This window comes from Carex rostrata, chromosome 17 (assembly GCF_964058835.1).
Source record: "Carex rostrata chromosome 17, lpCarRost1.2, whole genome shotgun sequence".
Taxonomy (NCBI): Eukaryota; Viridiplantae; Streptophyta; class Magnoliopsida; order Poales; family Cyperaceae; genus Carex; species Carex rostrata.
This window is the reverse complement of record NC_135934.1, coordinates 7,483,474-7,507,114: the sequence shown is the minus strand read 5'-3', so window position 1 is coordinate 7,507,114 and position 23,641 is coordinate 7,483,474. Positions and strand designations below refer to the sequence as shown.

Below are 23,641 nucleotides of genomic sequence, written 5' to 3'. Positions count from 1 at the left end.
AAACGAAAGTATTATCTAGTGAATTGGTATCGAGCATGTCTAGCTAAAGAATACGGTGGCCTAGGCATCTTGGATTTACAGAAAATGAATGTCGCCCTCTTAATGAAATGGTGGTGGAAGTTTAAAGATCCTTCCTACACACATTTGTGGAAAGATATAATCCTCTATAAATACTATTCAGGCTCTTCCTTACCACATTCACTTTTTTGGAAAGAAATAGTTAAATTAGACAACTTAGGACAATGTAGTGTTACTTTTCAGCCAGGGATGCATTCCTCAGTGCGATTTTGGACTGAAGTATGGCATACCCACACCACTCTCTCAACCACCTATCCTGAACTCTTTGCTATATGTAGTACTCCTAATATTAGCTTGCAAGAGGTTATTCACTCCCAAGGTGGGGTTGTCCAATTCAAACGACAGCTAGATCCTGTCATGATCCAGGAATGGACACACATACTATCTCTCTTGAGTAACATTTCCTTCACCCATCAAAATGATCGAATCTCTTGGAAATGGGAAGTATCAGGTTGCTTCTCAGTTAAATCTTTATACAGGTTGCTCAATTTTGATGGTATTCAAACGTCTAGACCTTTGCTATGGTGGCCTCTACCCCTCCCTCATAAGATTAAAATTTTTATGTGGTTACTTAGTAACAATAAAATTTTGACCAAAGATAGACTCAAAGCTAAGGGTTGGAAAGGATGTACTGCCTGCCAATTCTGTTCAGCTGATGAGAATGTTAATCATCTGTTTTTACATTGCACCCTGGCACACCAACTTTGGTTTTGGATGGGGCTTAGCAAATATTATTTGCAGAATTGGTCCTCTGTCACAGATATCATTGATTTCTCTTTTACCTTAGATAAACAGTCTCAAACTGCTTTCCTTGTAGTCTTTAGTGCTTTCTGTTGGACGATTTGGAAAATACGAAATGATGCTTGCTTTCAACATATTATTAATAAAACTTTTCGATCTATTGTACTAATGATTGTGGCTTTGGTTAATTATTGGGCAGGGATGCTCAAGCGACAGGTTCGGGAGATTGTGCTGCGGTGGATGCCGACTAATATTGAGGACATTCCTCTAAGGATCTGGGACCCTGAAGATACACAGATGGTACTCTATCAGCCGATTGAGGAAAAGACCGGGGCAGCAAGCAGCTCTAACTCCTCTGCTTAACACAATCTATCTTATTTAGCTTGCATTTATATTAAACTACAACAACTCTTAGTTTCCTGTTTTGCTGTTCCTTATGTTTCTGTCTCACCATTCGGGTGTGGAACAATTTCTAGGTTTTGTTTGTTTTAGTTTTGCTTTTTGGATATTTGTGATTGGACACGAACTGTTTTTGTTGTTGCAAACTGGGTTTCTGAAATGAAACGGGCTATAAGCCTTTTATTAAAAAAAAAAAAAAAACCTCCTTCAGATTCTGTCAATTCTGGTACCAGCAAGTTGAGCACCTGCTTTCATACAGTTTTTTGGTTTCTATTTATTTTTGTTCTCACTTGAGGTCTTTTCTCTAAGGAAACCACATAAGGCTCTATAACTTACATTTTTCTTACTGTTAACAGCAGGTCGGTGCTCCTTTTAAGCAAACGGCATAAATAAAAAATGAATTACATATCCTAATTTGTAAGGGAAATAGAACAATGGAACTGGAGAGAGGAGAAAGCAACAAAATCAAATTTGTAACGAATAACCAAAAAATTTGGGGAAAAAAGATTGACTGCGTCAAAATTGGAGACAAAAGATTGATTGCGTCAACTTCTCCCGGCCTACACTAAATTTAGAAGAAGGAAGGTGCAACCAATGCTTCTGTTTCTTTGTCTTCTCATTTCTTATTTCTTATCCTTTCGACATATGGACACCAAAAAAGCAAAGGAGCTATGTTCCGATCACAGCCTGAATCAGGAGGAGGAGAGAAGAAGATGCTGACCTTAATCGAATAAATTCTTTCATGATTTGGACGGCTTCTGTGCACGGACGTTGTGAAGGAAAGCCTGAACATGGATGAAGGTTTGCACTACGACAAAGCAATTCTCGCGAAATCTCTTGCTCTTGGGTCGGATTTCACTGTGTGAATTCAGCCTTTCAAAGTCGCACCAAATCAATTCTAATCTCGTTTGTCTTCCTCTTTCGATCGCTGGATTTGCCGCAAATCCATTTCCAAATCGCGTTTGAAGAATTTTTTTGAAGTTCCGATCAGACCCCGAAGAGACGACGGGAGGGAGAGATTTCTCAGAGATGCGAATTCGCAGGGGTGATCTACGAGAGGAAGAGACGGGAGGAAAGGGACGGAGATATAACGGAGAAATTAACGGAAAGATTATTATATGGTGCTATTCCAATTTTACCCTTTTGAAATTAACGGCTGTGATTAATTCGGACAAAAATCTGAAAAAAAAATTTGATCCATGACAGCATCACTCTATTTTAAAAATTATGAATCGGCGGTACCACGCAGTACGGCATTTAGATATTGACTATAGAATCAACTAAATTAATTAAGAGAGCATAAAATAAATAAAAAATAAAAAAACAAGCGTGTGGATTCTAGAATGAGAGAACCAGTAATCATCCTTATTTATTTGATTTGATTTGAGACTCGATCGGTACATGATGCTAATTGACTATTCATTAGAAATAATTAATTAACCATAGCCCATTCAAGAAAAATGGTCTTTTTACTAAATCGTTGCCAACCGTGATAGCAAATTGTTGGCTAGTTTTAATTAATTGTTTTGATAGTATTGGGTTAGACTAATTGCATGCTGTAATCATTTTTGTAGTATAATATTAAGGAAGTTGCTAACCACTCTCGGATACTAATTTTTGAATTATTTTAATATTCAACTGAAAAGTATATGTAAACTTCAATACCAAATTATGTAAACCAATTTAACAAATTCTACAAACATAAGAATTTTTCATTACTATGTGGTCTCCAGTTTAACAATGTTAGCAGTTTAACATCTGCCATCTTCGATCTGAAATTTACCCAATTACGATCAGCGATTGCATCAAGTGCGAGAGTGAATTAGTTTATTCTTAAATTGATATACGATTTTGGTTCTCAATTTGTAACATTTCGCAAAATATGTATATGGAATTTATAATTGAAAATAATGTATGAAATGTCTGAATATGTTTTAAGTAAAATAAATTGCATTTTAGTATGAAATATATAATTTTATTTAGCAGACATGATAATTAAGTTGCTTTCTCGAAATATATGTTGTTAATTTGAAATTCTAAAATGTTTGAATATGCTAAAGTAAAACAAATTAATAGATACAATTAAGGATTTAACACCTAGTAATAATCTTCTTATTTGTATTTGGACTATTTTGCAAAGCTTGGAAATATGAAGGTTAAATATGAAAAATGCAAACTTTATATACAAATGGCACAAGTCCACGCGTTGGTCACTGGATGAAACATACACCTACTTGAATCTCACTTAACTAGTTAAATTAGTAAAATGAATTTTATTTACTTTGACTAGTGGGACCCACATGACCTTATTTTTTTATTTTTTTTTATTTTTTTGGTATCTACATGACCTTATTTCTTGCTTTCTTTTTTCTATTTCCTTCTCTCTTCTTCTGAAAGCCTCATATCTCTTTCTTTTCTTTTAAAATTCCACCGTGTACCTCCAGAAGGTTCCCATTTTATTTTCTTTCCTTTTATGAAGCTTTCTTTGCCTCCTCTTTTTATTGTGCAAATTGAATTGGTTGCCGAGCAACCTTATGATTCAAGCATGTTGGATGTTGCTCTCTCTTTCCTTGAACCATGTTGCACATCTATTGGTATATTTCTCTCGTTCTTTCTTCAATTATATGAAGAATTAGGTTATTTGTAAATTAATGAGTAAGAAAGCCTATTTTATTGTGAAACATGTTAACAAAGCTTACTTGAATGTTGAAATTTGTGAAATTTTAGTATTTCGTTTTTCTCCTGTTGAATGTACTGTGTTGGTTTGTAAGAAAGTATAAAATGAAATGGAAAATTTTGTAAAATTCCTATGGTTGGGTAATATCCCTTTGTCAGAGGGGTCAAATTGAAAAGAAAAGGAAAACTTTTAAAAACTCGGCTGGAGCCTGGAAGTATCCCGATCAATGAAATTTGAATTAATTAATGGACCTTTAATTGGATGAAGGGAAATGTGATAAGTAATAAATATTTGAACTATTGGACTTGACTTTCGGGCTTAGCTTATAAAAGATAAAAGTTACTTGAACTGAATTTGAACATAAATGGACTTGGAAATTGGATTAGATTCAATTAAAAGAAATGATTAAGGGTATAGTAAATGATTAATAAAAAAAATGTCATTAATTAGTAAGGGTACTTTTGTTAATTAAATACTGACTAATAACCCAAACTTCAAATGAAGTAAATTGTTTTGTTGCACTAAATGATTATAAGTATTGATCATTATATATTATAATGATATAGGCATAATTAAGAAAGAGACTGATGATACAGAGTGTTCAGGAAGAATGGACTGCTAGCGACCTCACCTGTTACCATACGATATCAGGTGCGAGGTTATTGGATTAGTCTGAGATTCATAACTAGAAATTAAATCGTAACTCGCTGTGCATTTTGAATATTTGATTGACTGCATTGATTGAACTGTTGCATCATATGCATAGCCCAATACAACTGAAACTGAATTACAGGTAAGTCTGTTGACTGTCATGTTGATATTGTTTATCGATTGATTATTCTTAGTGAAAATGATTGATTGAAACCACAGTGACTGAATTTATTGAATACTGTAATCCTTGAACCTCTATATAGTGGAGAAAAATGATTAATATATCGTAATGTCTAGCTAGCTACTAGACTTTACTTCAGGACCCTTATGCGCATATGGTGAATGGCCCCAACTGAATCCAGTACCGGTTGGATAGGGGATACTGAATAAATGTAAATTGTGACTGTGAGATTAATGAACTGTGGTAACTGTCTTATCACTGATTTTCTTTCCGATAATGACAGTATTGTGATATTGATTTCATATTGTTTCCGTTAATCAGGTGTCATGATAGTTAGAACGGTATAAACTCTGACACGACAGATACATGTAATAGTATCTATCGGTGTTACCTGACTAGAAATTGTAAAGTTAAGAAACCAAACGTTACCAGGCTCAGTGGTTATAAAGATTAGGTCCCAAACGTTACCTGACTTTATGGTTTAAAAGATTTTGACCCAAACCATTTATTCTGATAAGATTCCTAGAGTTCTGATTTATTTATATAATTTTTGTTGTTCAATTGGATACTGTTATTGAGCATTTGCACTCGTCATTATAGAACTGAACTGATAATTTCTCGTGCGGTGATTTCATTCTGAATATGGATTTCCTTCGAATCCAATAATCTGAGTGGCAATCAGCACTGAGAAATAATTTATTATTTCTCACTCGTTTTTCCTTGTGGGTTACAGATTTATTACACGAAGATAAATAGCGTTTCTGGGTAATTGACAGCAGGGCCACCTAAAGGTATGAGATTTGGGTTTATTATATCTGACAGGGTGCAGAGAATATATCTCTAGCATCATCCACTATAAAATGTTAGATAATGGTTGTAAATAAATTGGGATGTGGCAAAAATAATGGATGCTATTGGCAATGCATAAAAAGATCCATGCCTAGTGTTAACTATATTAAATAATAAATAGACACGGGTATAGAATCGTCGCACCTCCGGATCGGGGGTGTGACACAATTCATAAGGCAAAATCGTATATCGTAAGGCAAAAAATGATTTTAAAGTGTAATATCTAACCGATCAGAGATTTACAAAATCAGTCTAACGTAATCACTTAAATAAATACAAGAATAAACCAATTTGAAAGAGTGAGGACATCAAGTACCAGCCATGAAGGCATTTGTGGAGATTAATCGTGTACTCCTTAGTTCTCTGTCGATCTTTTCCTAGTGTAAAAAACCAGTCCAACGCGATCACTATCTCTTTCTTGTTCTCTCTCGATTGATCGATCTCTGCTCCAATCGCCATCTCTCTCAAGCACTGCGGAAGGACTTTCTGAACCGCTTTTCGATGATCTTCCTACTAATGACGACGCCAGCAACGACGGCAACGGATGAAATCGATCCCCTTGGCTATGGCCAAGTGGAGGTCCAGAGGTAGCGCTAGAGAGAAGAAATCAGAAAAGAGATTGGAAGGAGTCAAGGAGAGAAGAGAAAATAATAGAAGAGAGAAATTGGGAAAAAGGAGATCGATTAGGAAAAAAAAAAGGAGATCAATTGAAAAAGAGAATAAACAAGGCAATTTGTAAATCGTTAAAATCAATTTAGAAAGTGTACTTGAATCGAAGTGGAGATAAATGGAAGATTAAATTTTGAATGATATATTATTTCTTCTTTTGATCAATTTTTTACAAAACTGTTGTAACTGTTAGTACAAAATATATCGACTATTGTAATATTGTTGCAAGTGTTTTTTAGAATAATTATATAATTTCTCTCACCCTTGTCCCCCTATTTATCCCCCACTCTCTATCTCCAAATTAATTTCATTAACTGCCTTTTACTCCCCCCATTAATTCCGCTAAGAATTTTCATTTATCTCCACATTAATTATTCTCATTTAATAACGACCATCGCATTAATTATAATGTCCTTTTAATAACAATCATCGCATTAATTATACTGTCCTCTAATAACAATCCCCGCATTAATTATATTGTCCTTTAATAACAATCCCCGCATTAATTATGTCTAAGAAATATTTATCCATGTAACATAAAGTATATATCATTATGCTTGAGAAGTATTTATCGTTGTCTTTAATATACATATATTTTACTGAAAATTGCAATTTAAAGTTGATAAAAATTGATAACAGCCAATTATTAAAAAAAATAATGTTATATGTTTAAATTATTTATATGAAAAATATACATTAAACTTCCGTTGGGCCAATTATTATATATGAATTCATATAAAATCATAACAAATTTCAATTCATGCAATATATATACATATTGTCTTTTGTACACATGCAATCCCATGTGATCCACATAACATATACTCCTCAAGATCCAATAAAATGTTTGTATAGAAGTTATGTCTTTACCACTTAGTAATAATGTGATCAAGATTTGGTCCAAAATTCATAAAGTTGGGCTCATGTTGCCAAAATGCTTGGTTATGATCTAGTTTGGACCGAAATTTCATACATACCTAGTTGTATTAGATCTAACATATCAAAAAAGGAGTGTGGATGTGATCCATGACACGATGCCTTTTGGTTAAAGGTCTTCAACAAAATTGCATCTCCAATGAAAAAAAATACAAGGATCAACATATATGTGCATACATACATAAGAAAATTATAATGTGCATACATACATAATAGAGAATAAAAATTCTCAGTTAAAATTTTCGTCCAAAATTATAATAAAATATTTATACCTAAGAAAATTGCAATTACATCTGAAAAGTATTTATCCATGTAACATAAAGTATTTATCATTATGCTTGAGAAGTATTTATCATTGATGTTTTATTAACAGTTACAGTTATGTCTGAGAAGTATTTATCCATGTAACATAAAATATTTATTCATGTAATATAAAATATTTATTATTATATATGAGAAGTATTTATCATTGATGTTTTACTAAAAGTTGCAGTTGTGTCTGAGAAGTATTTATCCATGTAACATAAAATATTTATCATTATGTCTGAGAAGTATTTGTTATTGATGTTTTACTAAAAGTTGCAATTATATTTGAGAAATATTTATCTATGTAGCATAAAATATTTATCCATGTAACATAAAGTATTTATCATTATGTCTGAGAAGTATTTATCATTGGGTGAGGGGATTGTTTATTTAATGGTCCCCAGTTGTGCGGAGACAATAAAAAAAAAAAAGAAATTTTGTGCGGGGGTAACTGACAAGTATTTATGAGGAAATTGTTTATTTACTGGTCCCCAGTTGTGCGATGACGATTCAAAAAAAAAGGAAATTTTGTACTGAGACAATTGATGAATTGATTTATTCTTTTATAATAGAGATCATTGCATAGGGATTAATACTTTACAAATTCAAGATAAATACTTTGATGCTTCAAGTTAAATATTAACAGTTTATGAAACGCTTATTAATAATCGAGCAGTCCCCTCATGATTTTTTTGACAGTTTGTGCATGATTTTTTGCGGGGATGAAGCTGCGGGGATTGTTATCAAGATCTTGTTTTTTATCATACAAAAGAAACAGTTAATGTTTAATTATTTACGCGAAATTCTTTTTTTTAATATATAATTCTTAGTTTTTACTGAATTCTTGCAAAACCATTGTAACAGTTTATGCAATATTCCTACTTCTGATTTTGTTTAATTTTCAATAATTTGACCAAGCAGTCGTTAGCCCTGAATTCGCCATCTACGACTTCTTAGACCAACTTTAGAAGTTGATTGTTTGTGCAAAATTATTACTTTTGACCGAGTTCTTGCAAAATCATATCGTGGTAACTTTTCCTATAACACGAAATAAACAGTTAGTAATTATTTATACAATTTTAAGTTTTTACTAAGTTCTTGCAAAATAAATCGTTGGTAACAGTTTATGCAATATATATTCCTAGCTAGTTTTGACAAAGTTGTCCTTGAACTTTCTGATTTTGTTTAATTTAAATAATTTGACCAAGTATTATTTAGCCATAAATTCATCATCTATGAGTTTCTTAGACCAATTTTAAAAGTTGGTGAAGATTTGTTCTTTAAAATTGTTACTAATTAATACGATATTGTTTTGAGATCGTCAAATCAAATTAAAGTTCGTTTAAAACAATATAATCTAATAGTTATGGCTTAATACATGAGAAGATGCAAACTTATTTTAATGTCAATTTGATCTTGTATGCATATTTTTACTTCATCACATGACCTCAACTTATTAAAAAGGAAATGAATTAATTATTAATCTTCCAAACACTAGGCTAAAATAGTATTTCCCATGAATTACAATTTTAATATCGCTGAAAATCATTTGAAAAGGTTAAAAAGTCATTAGTTGAGCTTTAGTTTAATTAGTTCTAATTTGGCTCACAGATTGAGGATTGAAGTAGTAGAACTTGGGTGTTCTAAGCTTATCAGATTCTTTGTGCGCTTAAATTTAAAATTTATCGGATTGATTTTAAAGACAAATTCAAACCATTGAAATGATCCACTTCACAAGTGATAAACTACAAGTAATATTTATAAATTTTCAAATTAATTTAGTATGAAGTTAAGCGATACAAAAATAAAGAAAAATAAACACATTAGAATTAACTTATAAATCTTTTTTTAGCACTTTGCTTTATATGAAATTAAGTCTAAATTTTATAAATTTGGCATGTATACGCATCACTTGTAAAGTAGACCGGCTTCAACAATATGAATTTATTATTTGAAGTCATTTCGATAAGTTTTAAATTATTTGAATAAATACATTAAAATTAACTTATAAAATTTTCTTTTTACCACTTTGCTTTATACCAAATCAAGTCTAAATTTTATAAATTTGGCATGTAGACACGTCACTTCGTAAAGTAGATCGGTTGTTGATGTATTTCTCTTTACTTTCAGGTGACAAGCTATTTGGAAGTTGCAGTTCAGAAGCAAGTGAAAGTGTTTCATGCACTGTCAGTTGTGAGAAAAACAAATCTTCTTGCCTCACATATGCACTCCTGAATAGAAAAAAATAAAAAGATAAAAAGATATATGAGAAAGAACAAATAATATGAAAAATCATGCAGTAGTATGGATCTTTCGTTGCACATGATGAGTACAAAGCACCAGGTACTTGTGCGACTCAGCTTGTATGTAATTATATATCGTCAGTTTTTAATGACTACTTAAATACGATTACTAAATTACACATGAGATAATTCAATGGAGAGGAGTTCTTCAGATTGCGTTTCAAGGGCAGATTTAAGTGTAGGGAATGTCCTCCATTCTTTTTTTAATCATATATGTACATATTATTTTTTTGTGGTTCATATGTATTTTTTTAAGAAAAAATTATATTTCAACCCCATAAAATTTAGATAATCATCCTATTATTGACCCCCACAGTGACAATTTACATTTTTTATTTGATCATTATATTGATACTAATATTTGATATAATACTTGAACCCCATTTCAAAATTTTCTGGCTTCGGTCATTGTCAACCAAAAATCCAGATTTAATTAAAAATCAAACATGCCTTCATGCACTTATTCTAATAAATCATTAGTTTTTTTGTATAATTCTATTTCAGCAGATAGGTTGTACCGGCATTAGTACTTACTTGTAACCACTTCTAGACATAGGTAGGCCATTGATATCCAGATGACCTGAGAGGCGCAACTTAGGAGAGGCCGCCATCTGTCCTGCTAGTACATTGAGTAGAGTTGTCTTGCCAGAACCAGATGGACCCATGATAGCTAGTAGCCTCCCAGGTTTCGCCTCGCCACTCACATTTGTCAAAAGAAATCTCACCTTTTTGATGAAAAAATCATCCTCTAAACTTCAATTTGAAATTTTGAATAACATTATTGTATTTAAATAGGCATTAGTGGTTTATGTGTATACTATATCAGACCCTATGCAACAAAATTGAACAGACATAAAAAAAACCAACGGAGGCACCAAAATGAGATATCCAAAATTTCAGGGGCCAAAACAGGAATTTCATGCTAGTGCATTGCACTTTGCACCGGTCTGCTAGCGGAGAACTAAGTACATACAGTGGTCCCGTGCTTGTCAGAGAGAGAACAGGTGATACGGTTCCAGCGGATGGTGACAGGCGGGGCCCCTCCGCCATCACCGGCCGTAGATTCCTCATCTCCGGCGTCCTCCGTCACCTCCTCTGGTGGAGCTAAGGCGGGTCCCACTCCGGTAATGATTCGCACGAAGAGAGCCGCCGCCACCGCCGCCAGCAGCTGCCCCAGCCCCTTCACTTCTATCCCCATATCTCTCTCTCAAATTCTCTCTGATGAAGAGATGCTCTACTGCCTATACTGGCGCTTTGTTTTGTCTCTCTGACGAATACAAAGAGCGCCATTAGGTGCCACCTGTCAGTGAGAATGAGGCAACTCGAAGGTAAAAAGTGTGTGGACGATAATGAGTGAGGGGATAATTTGGGCCTATTTTAAGTTCTTCCTATCAAAGCACAAGCCTGGTTAACACCAAAAGGCCGCAAACCACTAAGTCCGTCCAAAACTTAGAAACTGAAAGTGATAGCAGCAATATTCACAGATTAAATGAGACTAATATAAATTATGTATTTAATTGATTCATATTTTGAATTTCATTAAATTTGTTTCATCCAAGGAAAAATATTAATAAAGATAAAATCTTGATGGATTTAATATTTTTATATAGAAATTTTAAATGTCCTTTTTTTTAATGAGTATGCACTAAATTTTATCATTATTCTTTCCCGCACCTGATCACAGGCCACAGCACAACAACACTCGACCTTGTTTCTCTGGCTCAGAATTAAAATGTGCATATAAACTCCGAGTAACCGAATCAGGTTCCTTCTGGTGCATAAAAAAAAAAAACTATGACAAAATATTTAATATATTTTAAAAATTATGAATCGGCGGTACCACGCAGTACGGCATTTAGATATTGACTATAGAATCAACTAAATTAATTAAGAGAGCATAAAATAAAATAAAAAAACCAGCGTGTGGATTCTAGAATGAGAGAACCAGTAATCATCCTTATTTATTTGATTTGATTTGAGACTCGATCGGTACATGATGCTAATTGACTATTCATTAGAAATAATTAATTAACCATAGCCCATTCAAGAAAAATGGTCTTTTTACTAAATCGTTGCCAACCGTGATAGCAAATTGTTGGCTAGTTTTAATTAATTGTTTTGATAGTATTGGGTTAGACTAATTGCATGCTGTAATCATTTTTGTAGTATAATATTAAGGAAGTTGCTAACCACTCTCGGATACTAATTTTCGGATTATTTTCATATTTAACTGAAAAGTATATGTAAACTTCAATACTAAATCATGTAAACTAATTTAACAAATTCTACAAACATAATAATTTTTCATTACTGTGTGGTCTCCAATTTAACAATGTTAGCAGTTTAACATCTGCCATCTTCGATCTGAAAGTTACCAAATTACAATCAGCGATTGCATCAAGTGCGAGAGTGAATTAGCAAGTGAATTAGTTTATTCTTGAATTGATATACGATTTTGGTTCTCAATTCATAAGGCAAAATCATTTTTTACAAAATCGTATATCGTAAGGCAAAAAATGATTTTAAAGTGTAATATCTAACCGATCAGAAATTTACAAAATCAGTCTAACGTAATCACTTAAATAAATACAAGAGTAAACTAATTTGAAAGAGTGAGGACATCAAGTACCAGCCATGAAGGCGTTTGTGGAGATTAATGGTGTACTCATTAGTTCTCTTTCGATCTTTTCCTAGTGTAAAAAACCAGTCCAACGCAATCACCATCTCTTTCTTGTTTTCTCTCGGTTGATCAATCTCTGCTCCAATCGCCATCTCTCTCAAGCACTGTTGAAGGACTTTCTAAACCGCTTTTCGATGATCTTCCTACTAATGACGACGACGGCAGCGGATGAAATCGATCCCCTTAGCTATGGCCAAGTGGAGGTCAGAGGTAGTGCCGGAGCGAAGAAATCAGAAAAGAAATTGGAAGGAGTCAAGGAGAGAAGAGAAGAGAATGGGAGAGATAAATTGGAAAAAAGGAGATCGATTAGAAAAAAAAAAAGGAGATCAATTGAAAAAGAGAATAAATAAGGCAATTTGTAAATCGTTAAAATCAATTTAGAAAGTGTACTTGAATCGATGTGGAGATAAATGGAAGATTAAATTTTGAATGATATATTATTTCTTCTTTTGATCAATTTTTTACAAAACTGTTGTAACTATTCGTGTAGTACAAAATATATCGACTATTGTAATATTGTTGCAAGTGTTTTTTAGAATAATTATATCATTTTCCTCACCCCTGTCCCCCCATTTATCACCCACTCTCTCTTAACTTCCTTAACGACCTTTTATCCCCTCATTAATTCAGCTAAGAATTTTCATTTATCCCCACATTAATTATTGTCATTTAATAGCAATTCTCGCATTAATTATAATGTCATTTTAATAACAATCATTGCATTAATTATACTGTCCTCTAATAACAATCCCCGCATTAATTATACTGTCCTTTAATAACAATCCCCGCTAACAATTATTTATCTATTTATTGATGTTCAAGAAAGTATTTACCATTGTTCTGACAAATATTTATCATTATGTCTCAGAAGTATTTATCATTATTTCTGACATGATAATACTATTTGATTAAACATTACTTATTGATAAGTTCAAGAACAAAATTCAAGAAAGTATTTATCATTGTTCTGATAAGTATTTATTATTGTCTTTGACATACATATGTTTTACTGAAAATTACAATTATGTCTAAGAAGTATTTATCCATGTAACATAAAGTATATATCATTATGCTTGAGAAGTATTTATCGTTGTCTTTGACATACATATATTTTACTAAAAATTGCAATTTAAAGTTGTTAAAAATTGATAACAACCAATTATTAAAAAAAAATAACGTTATATGGTTTAAATTATTTATATGAAAAATATACATTAAACTTCCGTTGGGCCGATTATTATATATGAATTCATATAAAACCATAACAAATTTCAATTCATGCAACATATATACATATTGTCTTTTGTACACATGCAATCCCATGTGATCCACGTAACATATACTCCTCAAGATCCAATAAAATGTTTGTATAGAAGTTATGTCTTTACCACTTAGTAACCATGTGATCAAGGTTTGGCCCAAAATTTGTAAAGTTGGGCTCATGTTGCCAAAACGCTTGGTTATAATCTAATTTGGATGAAATTTCATACATACCTAGTTGTATTAGATCTAACATATCAAAAAAAAGAGTGTGTATGTGATCCATGACATGATGCCTCTTGGTTAAAGGTCTCCAACAAAATTGCATCTCCAATGAAAAAATATAAGGATCAACATATATGTGCATACATACATAAGAAAATTATAATGTGCATGCATACATACATAATAGGTAATAAAAATTCTCAGTTAAAATTTTCATCCAAAATTATAAGAAAATATTTATACATAAAAAAATTTCAATTATGTCTGAAAAATATTTATCCATGTAACATAAAGTATTTATCATTATGCTTGAGAAGTATTTATCATTGATATTTTATTAACAGTTACAGTTATGTCTGAGAAGTATTTATCCATGCAATATAAAATATTTATCATTATATCTGAGAAGTATTTATCATTGATGTTTTACTAAAAGTTGCAGTTGTGTCTGGGAAGTATTTGTTATTGATGTTTTACTGAAAGTTACAATTATATTTGAGAAGTATTTATCCATGTAGCATAAAATATTTATCCATGTAATATAAAATATTTATCATTATGTCTGAGAAGTATTTATCATTGGGTGAGGGGATTGTTTATTTAATGGTTCCCAGTTGTGCGGAGACAATAAAAAAAAAGGAATTTTGTGCGGGAATAACTGACAAGTATTTATGAGGGGATTGTTTATTTAACGATCCCCAGTTGTGCAGTGATGATTCAAAAAAAAAAAAAATTTTGTGCTGGGACAATTGATGGATTTATTTATTTTTTCATAATAGAGATCATTGCATAGGGATTAATACTTTGCAAATTCAAGATAAATACTTTCATACTTCAAGATAAATACTAATAGTTTATGAAACGCTTATTAATGACTGAGCAGTCCCCTCATGATATTTTTGGCAGTTTGTGCAGGATTTTTTGCGGGGATAAAGCTGCGGAGATTGTTATCAAGATCTTGTTTTTTTATCATACAAAAGAAACAGTTAGTGTTTAATTATTTACGCGAAATTCTTTTTTTTTTTTAATTCTTAGTTTTTACTGAATCCTTGCAAAACCGTTGTAACAGTTTATGCAATATTCCTAATTTTGACTAAAGCTATGATCTTTCTGATTTTGTTTAATTTTCAATAATTTGACCAAGCAGTCGTTAGCCCTGAATTCACCATCTACGACTTCTTAGACCAACTTTAGAAGTTGATTGTTTATGCAAAATTATTGCTTTTGACCGAGTTCTTGCAAAATCATATCGTTGTAACTGATTGTGTAGTACATAATTTATCGTTACTAACCATTATAATCGTTTTAACTTTTCCTATAACACGAAATAAACAGTTAGTAATTATTTATACAATTTTAAGTTTTTACTAAGTTCTTGCAAAATAAATCGTTGGTAACAGTTTATGCAATATATATTCCTAGCTAGTTTTGACAAAGTAGTCCTTGAACTTTCTGATTTTGTTTAATTTAAATAATTTGACCAAGTGGTATTTAGCCATAAATTCATCATCTATGAGTTTCTTAGACCAATTTTAAAAGTTGGTGAAGATTTGTTCTTTAAAATTATTACTAATTAATACGATATTGTTTTGAGATCGTCAAATCTAATAGTTATGGCTTAATACATGAGAAGATGCAAACTTATTTTAATGTCAATTTGATCTTGTATACATATTTTTACTTCATCACATGACCTCAACTTATTAAAAAGGAAATGAATTAATTATTAATCTTCCAAACACTAGGCTAAAATAGTATTTCCCATGAATTACAATTTTAATATCGCTGAAAATCATTTGAAAAGGTTAAAAAGTCATTAGTTGAGTTTTAGTTTAATTAGTTCTAATTTGGCTCACAGATTGAGGATTGAAGTAGTAGAACTTGGGTGTTCTAAGCTTATCAGATTTTTTGTGCGCTTAAATTTAAAATTTATCAGATTGATTTTAAAGACAAATTCAAACCATTGAAATGATCCACTTCACAAGTGATAAACTACAAGTAATATTTATAAATTTATAAATTAATTTAGTATGAAGTTAAGCGATACAAAAATAAAGAAAAATAAACACATTAGAATTAACTTATAAATCTTTTTTTAGCACTTTGCTTTATATGAAATTAAGTCTAAATTTTATAAATTTGGCATGTATACGCATCACTTGTAAAGTAGACCGGCTTCAACAATATGAATTTATTATTTGAAGTCATTTCGATAAGTTTTAAATTATTCGAATAAATACATTAAAATTAACTTATAAAATTTTCTTTTTACCACTTTGCTTTGTACCAAATCAAGTCTAAATTTTATAAATTTGGCATGTAGACACGTCACTTCGTAAAGTAGATCGGTTTTAACGATTTGTATTTATTATTTGAAGTCATTTAGGCTTTAAAATTATCTCACCCTAAATTTACCCTTAAACAATATTTTTAATGGCAATCCTCAGTAAATTACTAAGGGTGAAAGAAAAAAAAAAAAAAAACTAAAATGAAAAGGATTATCTGTTGCCAAGTCAAACTAATTAAACAATCTCAAGCGGAATATTCACAACAAATAAAAGCCTTGTCAAGTATTTAAATCAAGATTGTAATCTTTATGAAAGCGAGAGGTTATTGTTTTTTTTTTTTGTTATCTCAAATTCAGAACGTTTCTACTTTCTTGTTACATTTTTTTATTATATCTGTTTCTTCAATACACTGTACGTTGTATTTCTTGGAATCTAATACAAAAAATGTAATACATTTAATTATTGCTTCCATTTCACCATTTCACATCACCAGGAAAAAGTAAGGCATTTAATACAAAATGTAAGACATTTAATTCATTATTGGAAAGTGTGATTTTTTTCTTTTCTTTTTTTTTCCGTGAAAATTGACTATTTGAGTATTTGTGAGAATTGAAGAACTTCCTTTTTCTCTGTAAGGCAATTAAGGATTCTCTTTTTGCGAATTCAAACACAAACAAAATCTTCAATTTTATTCATCGCTTCATTCCTTATTGTTTTTTCTCTTTCATCTAAAAGCAGATCTCATGCATCACAATATTTACAACCTCTATCACATTGTAAAACGACATATTTTTTTGGCTTTGAACCACAAATATGATGCATATCCTTTATCCAAGTAAAATATTCTAACACCATTGAGTAGATCTTTGTGATGTTTTGTACTTGAAATTGATTAATTCAAATATTTCGACCTCTTGTTCAAATGAAGTTGCCAACTCATCAACATCTATCTATTAAACAAAAGAATATATAAATAAATAATGCAAAAAATAATGAATAGTTAAATTTTATAAACAATTTTCAAATATTTTTTTTGTGTGTTTGTTATCATGTCATACTGTAATCTATTATCAAAGAGCTAAACTTTATTTTTTTTATGGAGCAAGAATAGCACTAACCCGAGAATAACACTATTATTTTGAGCTAATTGATATTTGGATGGAGCAAGAATAACACTAACCCGAGAATAACACTATTCTTTTAAGCTATTCGATATTTGGATAGAGCAAGAATAACACTAATCCATTATTCTACTAATCCAACCAAAAGTTGAGTTAGCTATTATTCTCAAACTTGAAATTAGCCCTATTCCTTGTTTCATCCAAACGTACCTAAATATTTATCTAAAACTTATGTTGTCAGCTTTTATACACATCTAACCTTTGAAATAAAAATTGACTAAACGTTTAAAATTACTTTTCTTTAGAAATTTTGAAAATTGAGAGTGACTCTTTGTCGGAAAAAAAAATGGTCCACGAAACTCAAAGCAAGATTTTTTTTCAGCAGCAACTTTTTTTTTTCTTTATTAGAAAGAGCCAACTGAGATTGGTTGCTATTCAAGAATTAACAGTTTATTATATATAATTAATGAGGTGTTCATTAAAAAAGTAAACAATCTGTTTATTAGTTTCCTTTCTCAAACTTGGACAGAATGGTCCAAATAAATTTTTTCTCTCACCTCTTTGTTGGTTTGAGCCAAAAATTTGTTGTTAAAATCTACACCCGTTATGTTATTCAAAATACATGCTAAGATAATTTTTATCTTAAAACATAATTTACCTTATCCGATTAAATTTTCTTGAGTTGACTTCTTATAAAGGTGAAGAGTAGTTTCTATTCAAGGCATATTTTTTTCAGAGGACTCAAATGCTTCATTGCTTCATGCTTCAATTGTATTTCAATATCTTTATTTTTTATTTCAAAATCTAAAAAGAAAAATTCAAACCGCTCAATATGATATCCACGTTAAAATTTGCTTCGAGATCAAATTTTATATTTTTTGAAATTTTTTTAAGAAATTGTGGACTATTCCAAATCAATGATTTTGTACTTATTTTAAAAAATAGTAAAAAAATTTCAAAAAATATAAAATTTGATCTCGAAGCATATTTTAACATGGATATCATGTTGAACTGTTCAGATCTTTTATTTAGATTTTAAAATTAAAGATAAAAATATTGACATACGATTGGAGCATAAAGCAATAGAGCACTTGAACGAAAAACAAAGCTTTAGCATAAATGACTCCTCTTTCTTTTGAGCCATATCTCCTTGCTCGGGCCATAAAGTATAATTTGAAAGTGTTTCTTTATGAAAGTGGAGCGTAGGAAATCAAAAGTGTAGAAGCTCGGGCCATATCTCCTTGTTCAGTCTTACGACCGAGTGCGAATCCTCTGAGATATCTCAACTTTTGCGTGACCGACGTGTCCGGTGCCTATTCGGGGGTGATGGAGGGGGTCCGTATTATATGTGCTTTGAGATTCGTGCAGAACGTATTTAAATGGTTAGAATTTTTCATAAAGTCACGCAAAGTTTGAGATATCTCAGAGGATACGAATTCCTTACGACCCCTCTTTCTTTTGAGCCACTACATACACTGAAGTTAGTCTTTCCAAAAGCAAAAAAATCAAGATTCTGCAAATTATTTACACGAAGAAAAAGAGCTTTTTGACTTCAATATGAATTAATGGTGAAATTTGATATCATCTTTTCAATATAAACATCTGCAAGTCTTCGATGACATTTATTAATGTAAAATATAGTTAATTTCTTATGTGTCCTTCAATTCTTTCTTATTTTCTTATTTATCTTTCAAAACTTCAATATATTCTATTTACCTCTCAACTCTTCTCATTTTTTCTTATTTACCATTTACACTTAGCCAGCACACTTTAATTTTAATATTTTCGATTATACCACTCTTTTATTTGTTCTCCTTCAATTAAAGCAAATGAAAGACATGTGAGAGAGACAATGATGAGCTTAGCCATTTTTTAGTTTTTCCTTCGCTTCTCTAGTGGAGCTTTTTCATTCGCAACAATTTGGATCGAAGTGCGAGTAGTAGTGCAAGTTTGGATCTCTCGGTTACTTTTTGCGCTTGGTCGGGAAAGAGTTAGGCAAGTAGAGACCTTGAAGGGTAAATGAGAGAATAAATGTAAAGCGAACAATGCCAAAAATAATGTGCTTCGGTAATCCGCTAACCCAATCATGAGTTTAGCCCAACACTCCTACTAAATTTAGAGTGGGGTCCTAAAATGCACTAACCACCATTGTATCTCTTCTCTCTTCCATGCCTTCATTTGCTTGAATTGAAGGAGATGAAATAAATGAGGGGTATAATAGGAAATATTGAAATTAAAGTTTGTGAACTAATTGTAAGGGGTAAATAAGAAAGAATAAGAAGAGTTGAAAAATAAATATAATATATTGAAGTCTTGAAGGATAAATAAGAAAATAAGCAAGAGTTGGAGGACATAAAAAATTAACCCTTTAAAATAAGTTCATTTTAATCAAAAATTTATATGTGACAAAATTAAAAAATAATAAAAACATTATGAACAACACAATGAATTGCGTAACAATCTTAAGTTATATTCTCTTAAATTGTTATGTAACATCTTAAGCACGACAAACACACTTTTAAATGAAGAGAGATGCAAAACATGTAATGAATCCTCTGATCAAGAAAAATAGAAAGAAAAAAAAGATCATACGGTAAGTATTGAGTGAGATGTGACATGACTAAAACATTATAAAAACTCAATTATTTTTATGAAGTATAAATTATTATAATTACACTGCATCACCATTTTCCTAGAGCCGTCTAATCAACGTTCAATTAGATAGGGATGGAGGAAAGATGGTAAAGTCTCTCTATAAAATATAAATTGAAATCTTTCATTTTTAATTTGTGAAAGATTTGATATTATTTGACTCTCTCAAAAAATAAAATTATAAAATATTTATCTATTCAGTCATCTAATTTGAACATTGTCCCGAAAATTTTATTTCTTCCATTTTGAAAAAAAAAAACCAAAAAACCTCGATTTTTGGGAAATTCGACTTTTATCATTGCTGCAGAACACCGGTGCATACTCAAATGCTGGGGGCCGCACTATGCTGATGCGGCCCAAATATGGATCCACATCAGCATAGTGCGGCCCTAATATATTTTTTTTCTAAAAAATATTATGTTTGTTTCCTTAAAAATCGCGTCCTCTGAGATATGCAATTTTTTTTGGCGCCCCAAAGTTAAATTAGATGATTGAAATTGAGGTAAGAAAAAAAAAAATATTGGGGCCGCACTATGCCAATGCGGATTCATATCTGGGGCTGCATCGGCATAGTGTGGACTCCAGTATTTGAGTCGGCATTGGCATAGTGTGGACTTCAGCATTTGAGTCCGCATCAGTATTCTGCGTCCGTAGTAGAAATTGAATTTTTCAGAAAAGAGAATTTTTTAATTTATTTTTCTTAGAAAAATACTAGAAATAAAAATTTCTGAAAATTGTCACTCCACTTCTGCAGTTGGAATATTAATATTATCATAGTTGTAATTGTTAGATTTCAAAATACAAAGTTATTATAGCGGTTGTGAAACTTGTAAGATGTATTCATTATCAATAGACTCCAACCCGATTAAACTTCACAAGACATCAATTTTTTTAACTTAACTTTTAGATCAAGAAATTAGGTTAATGAAATGGATGTTTTTCATAATAATTATATAATCTCTCTATTGTTATTTTTAAGTTATTAAAAATGTTTTATTCCACTGTATATTTTTTTCAGACCATTTTGCTAACTAATGGTTAGACCTTTTTTTAGGAATCTGTATCCTCTCAGATATTGTAGAGGATCACCCTCACTTTACGGTTTGAGATTAAATCTCAACTGATTTGGGATTCGCATCACCATAGGAGGCAGTATTTTTGGGCTTTGAGATTCATGCCAAGTTCAAAAGAACGGTCCAGATCTAGTAATTGTAAAAGATCCCCTTATCAGGTATTGGAGAGGATGTGAATTCTTTTTTTAGTGAGATAGGGAGGGTTATGATAACAAATTTCTCAAGCAATTATTCACATAATAGTGTTCTAGTATTTTGTCTGTGCTTTTGTTACAGGTTTAAAATTCAAACAAAAAATACAAAAAATAGAAGTAAAATCATACCAAATATTTTCATCTTTATCTATTCAACTGGCAGCATCTATCATGCTTTTTAAAAGAAAATAATATATGTATTTTTATAATTTCTCTTTATTTAACAATAAAATGAACTATTTTGTCTTTATCTCCCCATTAAATAGGAAGATAATCAATATTTAGTGAGCAAACATGTTAATTGCTTTCTTATTTTGTTGTAATTAATAACATAATAATAGAAATAAATGTTAACAATTAATTGTTTTTATGGCAATATTTATATAGAAAAATTGTAAGGAGAAAATTAATATAGTAAGTGTTCAGAGAACTAAATAGAGACTTCAACACAATAAATGTTAATACATTGGTAGATAAAATCACAATTGCATAATTCTTTTATCTTAACTGTTTAAAATCCAGCATGTTGAACAACAATTGTCAATGAATCAGGACATCTACGTACTTAATACGAGAGGATTAATTATTATTTTTTTCCACCTTTCCAATGAATAAACGAACTAAGCGGATATTTGTGAATAATACGTATTATTTCAAATGTCAAAGAAAATCCACATTATTCGTGATTTATGTCCAAATTATTTGTGAAATTTATAAATATTGTATTATTTACTCTATAATAGAAAATATCTAAAATCATATCTATACAATTACTAATTAGTTTTAGACTAGTTTTAGATGTGGTTCATTTTTCAAATTCCTTAATAACCATGTCCGGACTATAATTACTAGAAAAAGACTTAACAAGTCAATTTTTTTTTAAAAATAGGGGTCATGCCCATTAGGTTGGAATTGGATTCACGAGTTCGGGTTTACTATAATGGATTCGGGTTTTTTGTTGTTGTTGGCGTAGTGGCTATTTAATTATTTATGTGCGCCAATAATTTGTTAGGTGAGTTGTCTCTCTTGCGGGACTTCCGTGAATTTAAAGTTCCCACATTTCTTACCTACTTGATTTAATTATTTTTATTGTTATTGATGTATTAGAGATTATTTTTATAGATGGATATTAATTAGTACAAGAATAAAAAAAAAAAATGAGAGAGAGAGAGATGTGCATAAAGCCATAAACTAAATAATATTAAAATTTGAAAACAAATAAATTCTCGGCAATTATACGAAATATTAGGACAATTTCCTAGTTATGCATTATAATTTTCAAATTCTGTTGTCTAGATTGCAAAACGAATGAATTGTCTCTACCTTCTATAACGATCAGAAAATTGTGAGAATCATAAATTTTAAACTTGTTTATTTACAATTGACATGATAACTAGCACATGTGAATTGTATGATTAATATTACCTCTAAAAAGAACCATTGGATTTGTGTGAAATTTGATATGCAATATGGATTTTTATTAAAAGAATCGAAAAAAAAATATAACAATTTTTTTTTGAAATTATTACCATCTGGTAATTTAATAAATAATTACATCTATTTGAAATTAAAAATAAGTACAATAAAGCTTCGTCTACATAAAATTATTCAAAGTTCTCTCAAAATATTAGAGCACATAATAACTTATTGATGGAAAAAGAATATGCATTCCTTGCCATTATTTATCGTCTATTTTTATGTAAAAAAAGTGACAAGTAATATTTTATAGTACAAATATTATACTGCTTAGAGCATCAAGTGAGTCTCACAAGATAAAACAATATTTCAATCCAGAAATATATTTTTATATATAGAAGCAGAATTAGACTTTCAAACTACAAGAGTCAAATACACATTAAGAAATTATTAATATAAAATTTTCATACTCACCAATTTTATATAAACAATTACATTTTATTCTAAAATATATACAAATCACAGAAATTTTAAAAATTAACCCATATATACATCCTACGTAGATTTGTGCCTGTTGTGATTCGATTGACCTAGCAAAACTTGGATCATGACTTTCAGATCTGGTAAAGCTTCATTTAATTTGCAAAGAACAGATCACGGTAAGGGTGTTTATTGGGTCCGGTTTAATCGGTTTTGAACCGAACTAAATTAGTTTGGATTAAACGGTTTGGTTTTTTCGGTTTAATGGTTCGGTTCGGTTTGTTTATTTAGCACCAAGTTATAACTTCGGTTCGGTTTGATTTAAAAAATTTCAAAATCGAAATAACCGAACTGACTGAACGTTTATATATTATGAATTTGATCCGGACCGCCCCGGTTTATTTCTTAATACCCTGATTTATTTCTTAATCAATTGCTTTAAATACTTCAATTTATTTATTA

At 30.8% G+C, this 23,641-nt stretch overlaps 2 protein-coding genes across 2 annotated transcripts in view; one reads left to right on the top strand and one right to left on the bottom strand.

Annotated features, from left to right (window-relative positions):
* LOC144568726 (E3 ubiquitin-protein ligase SINA-like 10) overlaps positions 1-23,641 on the top strand; it is a 100,403-nt gene that overhangs the window by 50,772 nt on the left and 25,990 nt on the right. The gene's annotated exons all lie outside the window — the stretch shown is intronic.
* Positions 9,523-11,115, bottom strand: LOC144567970 (ABC transporter G family member 7-like). Its single transcript, XM_078318174.1, has 3 exons — positions 10,764-11,115; positions 10,325-10,515; positions 9,523-9,718 (listed from the first exon to the last, which is right to left on the bottom strand). Exons 1-3 carry the CDS (start codon positions 10,986-10,988, stop codon positions 9,538-9,540), a joined length of 597 nt encoding a protein of 198 aa, XP_078174300.1. The 5' UTR covers positions 10,989-11,115; the 3' UTR covers positions 9,523-9,537.

Excerpts from the sequence above, each read along its gene's own strand:
- LOC144567970 (XM_078318174.1), bottom strand. The coding sequence starts at position 10,988 with ATGGGGATAGAAGTGAAGGGGCTGGGGCAGCTGCTGGCGGCGGTGGCG. Across the intron at positions 10,516-10,763 it reads CTGACAAGCACGGGACCACT|GTGAGATTTCTTTTGACAAA; the intron begins GTATGTACTTAG and ends TTCATCAAAAAG. Across the intron at positions 9,719-10,324 it reads ATGTCTAGAAGTGGTTACAA|GAGTGCATATGTGAGGCAAG; the intron begins GTAAGTACTAAT and ends TTTTCTATTCAG.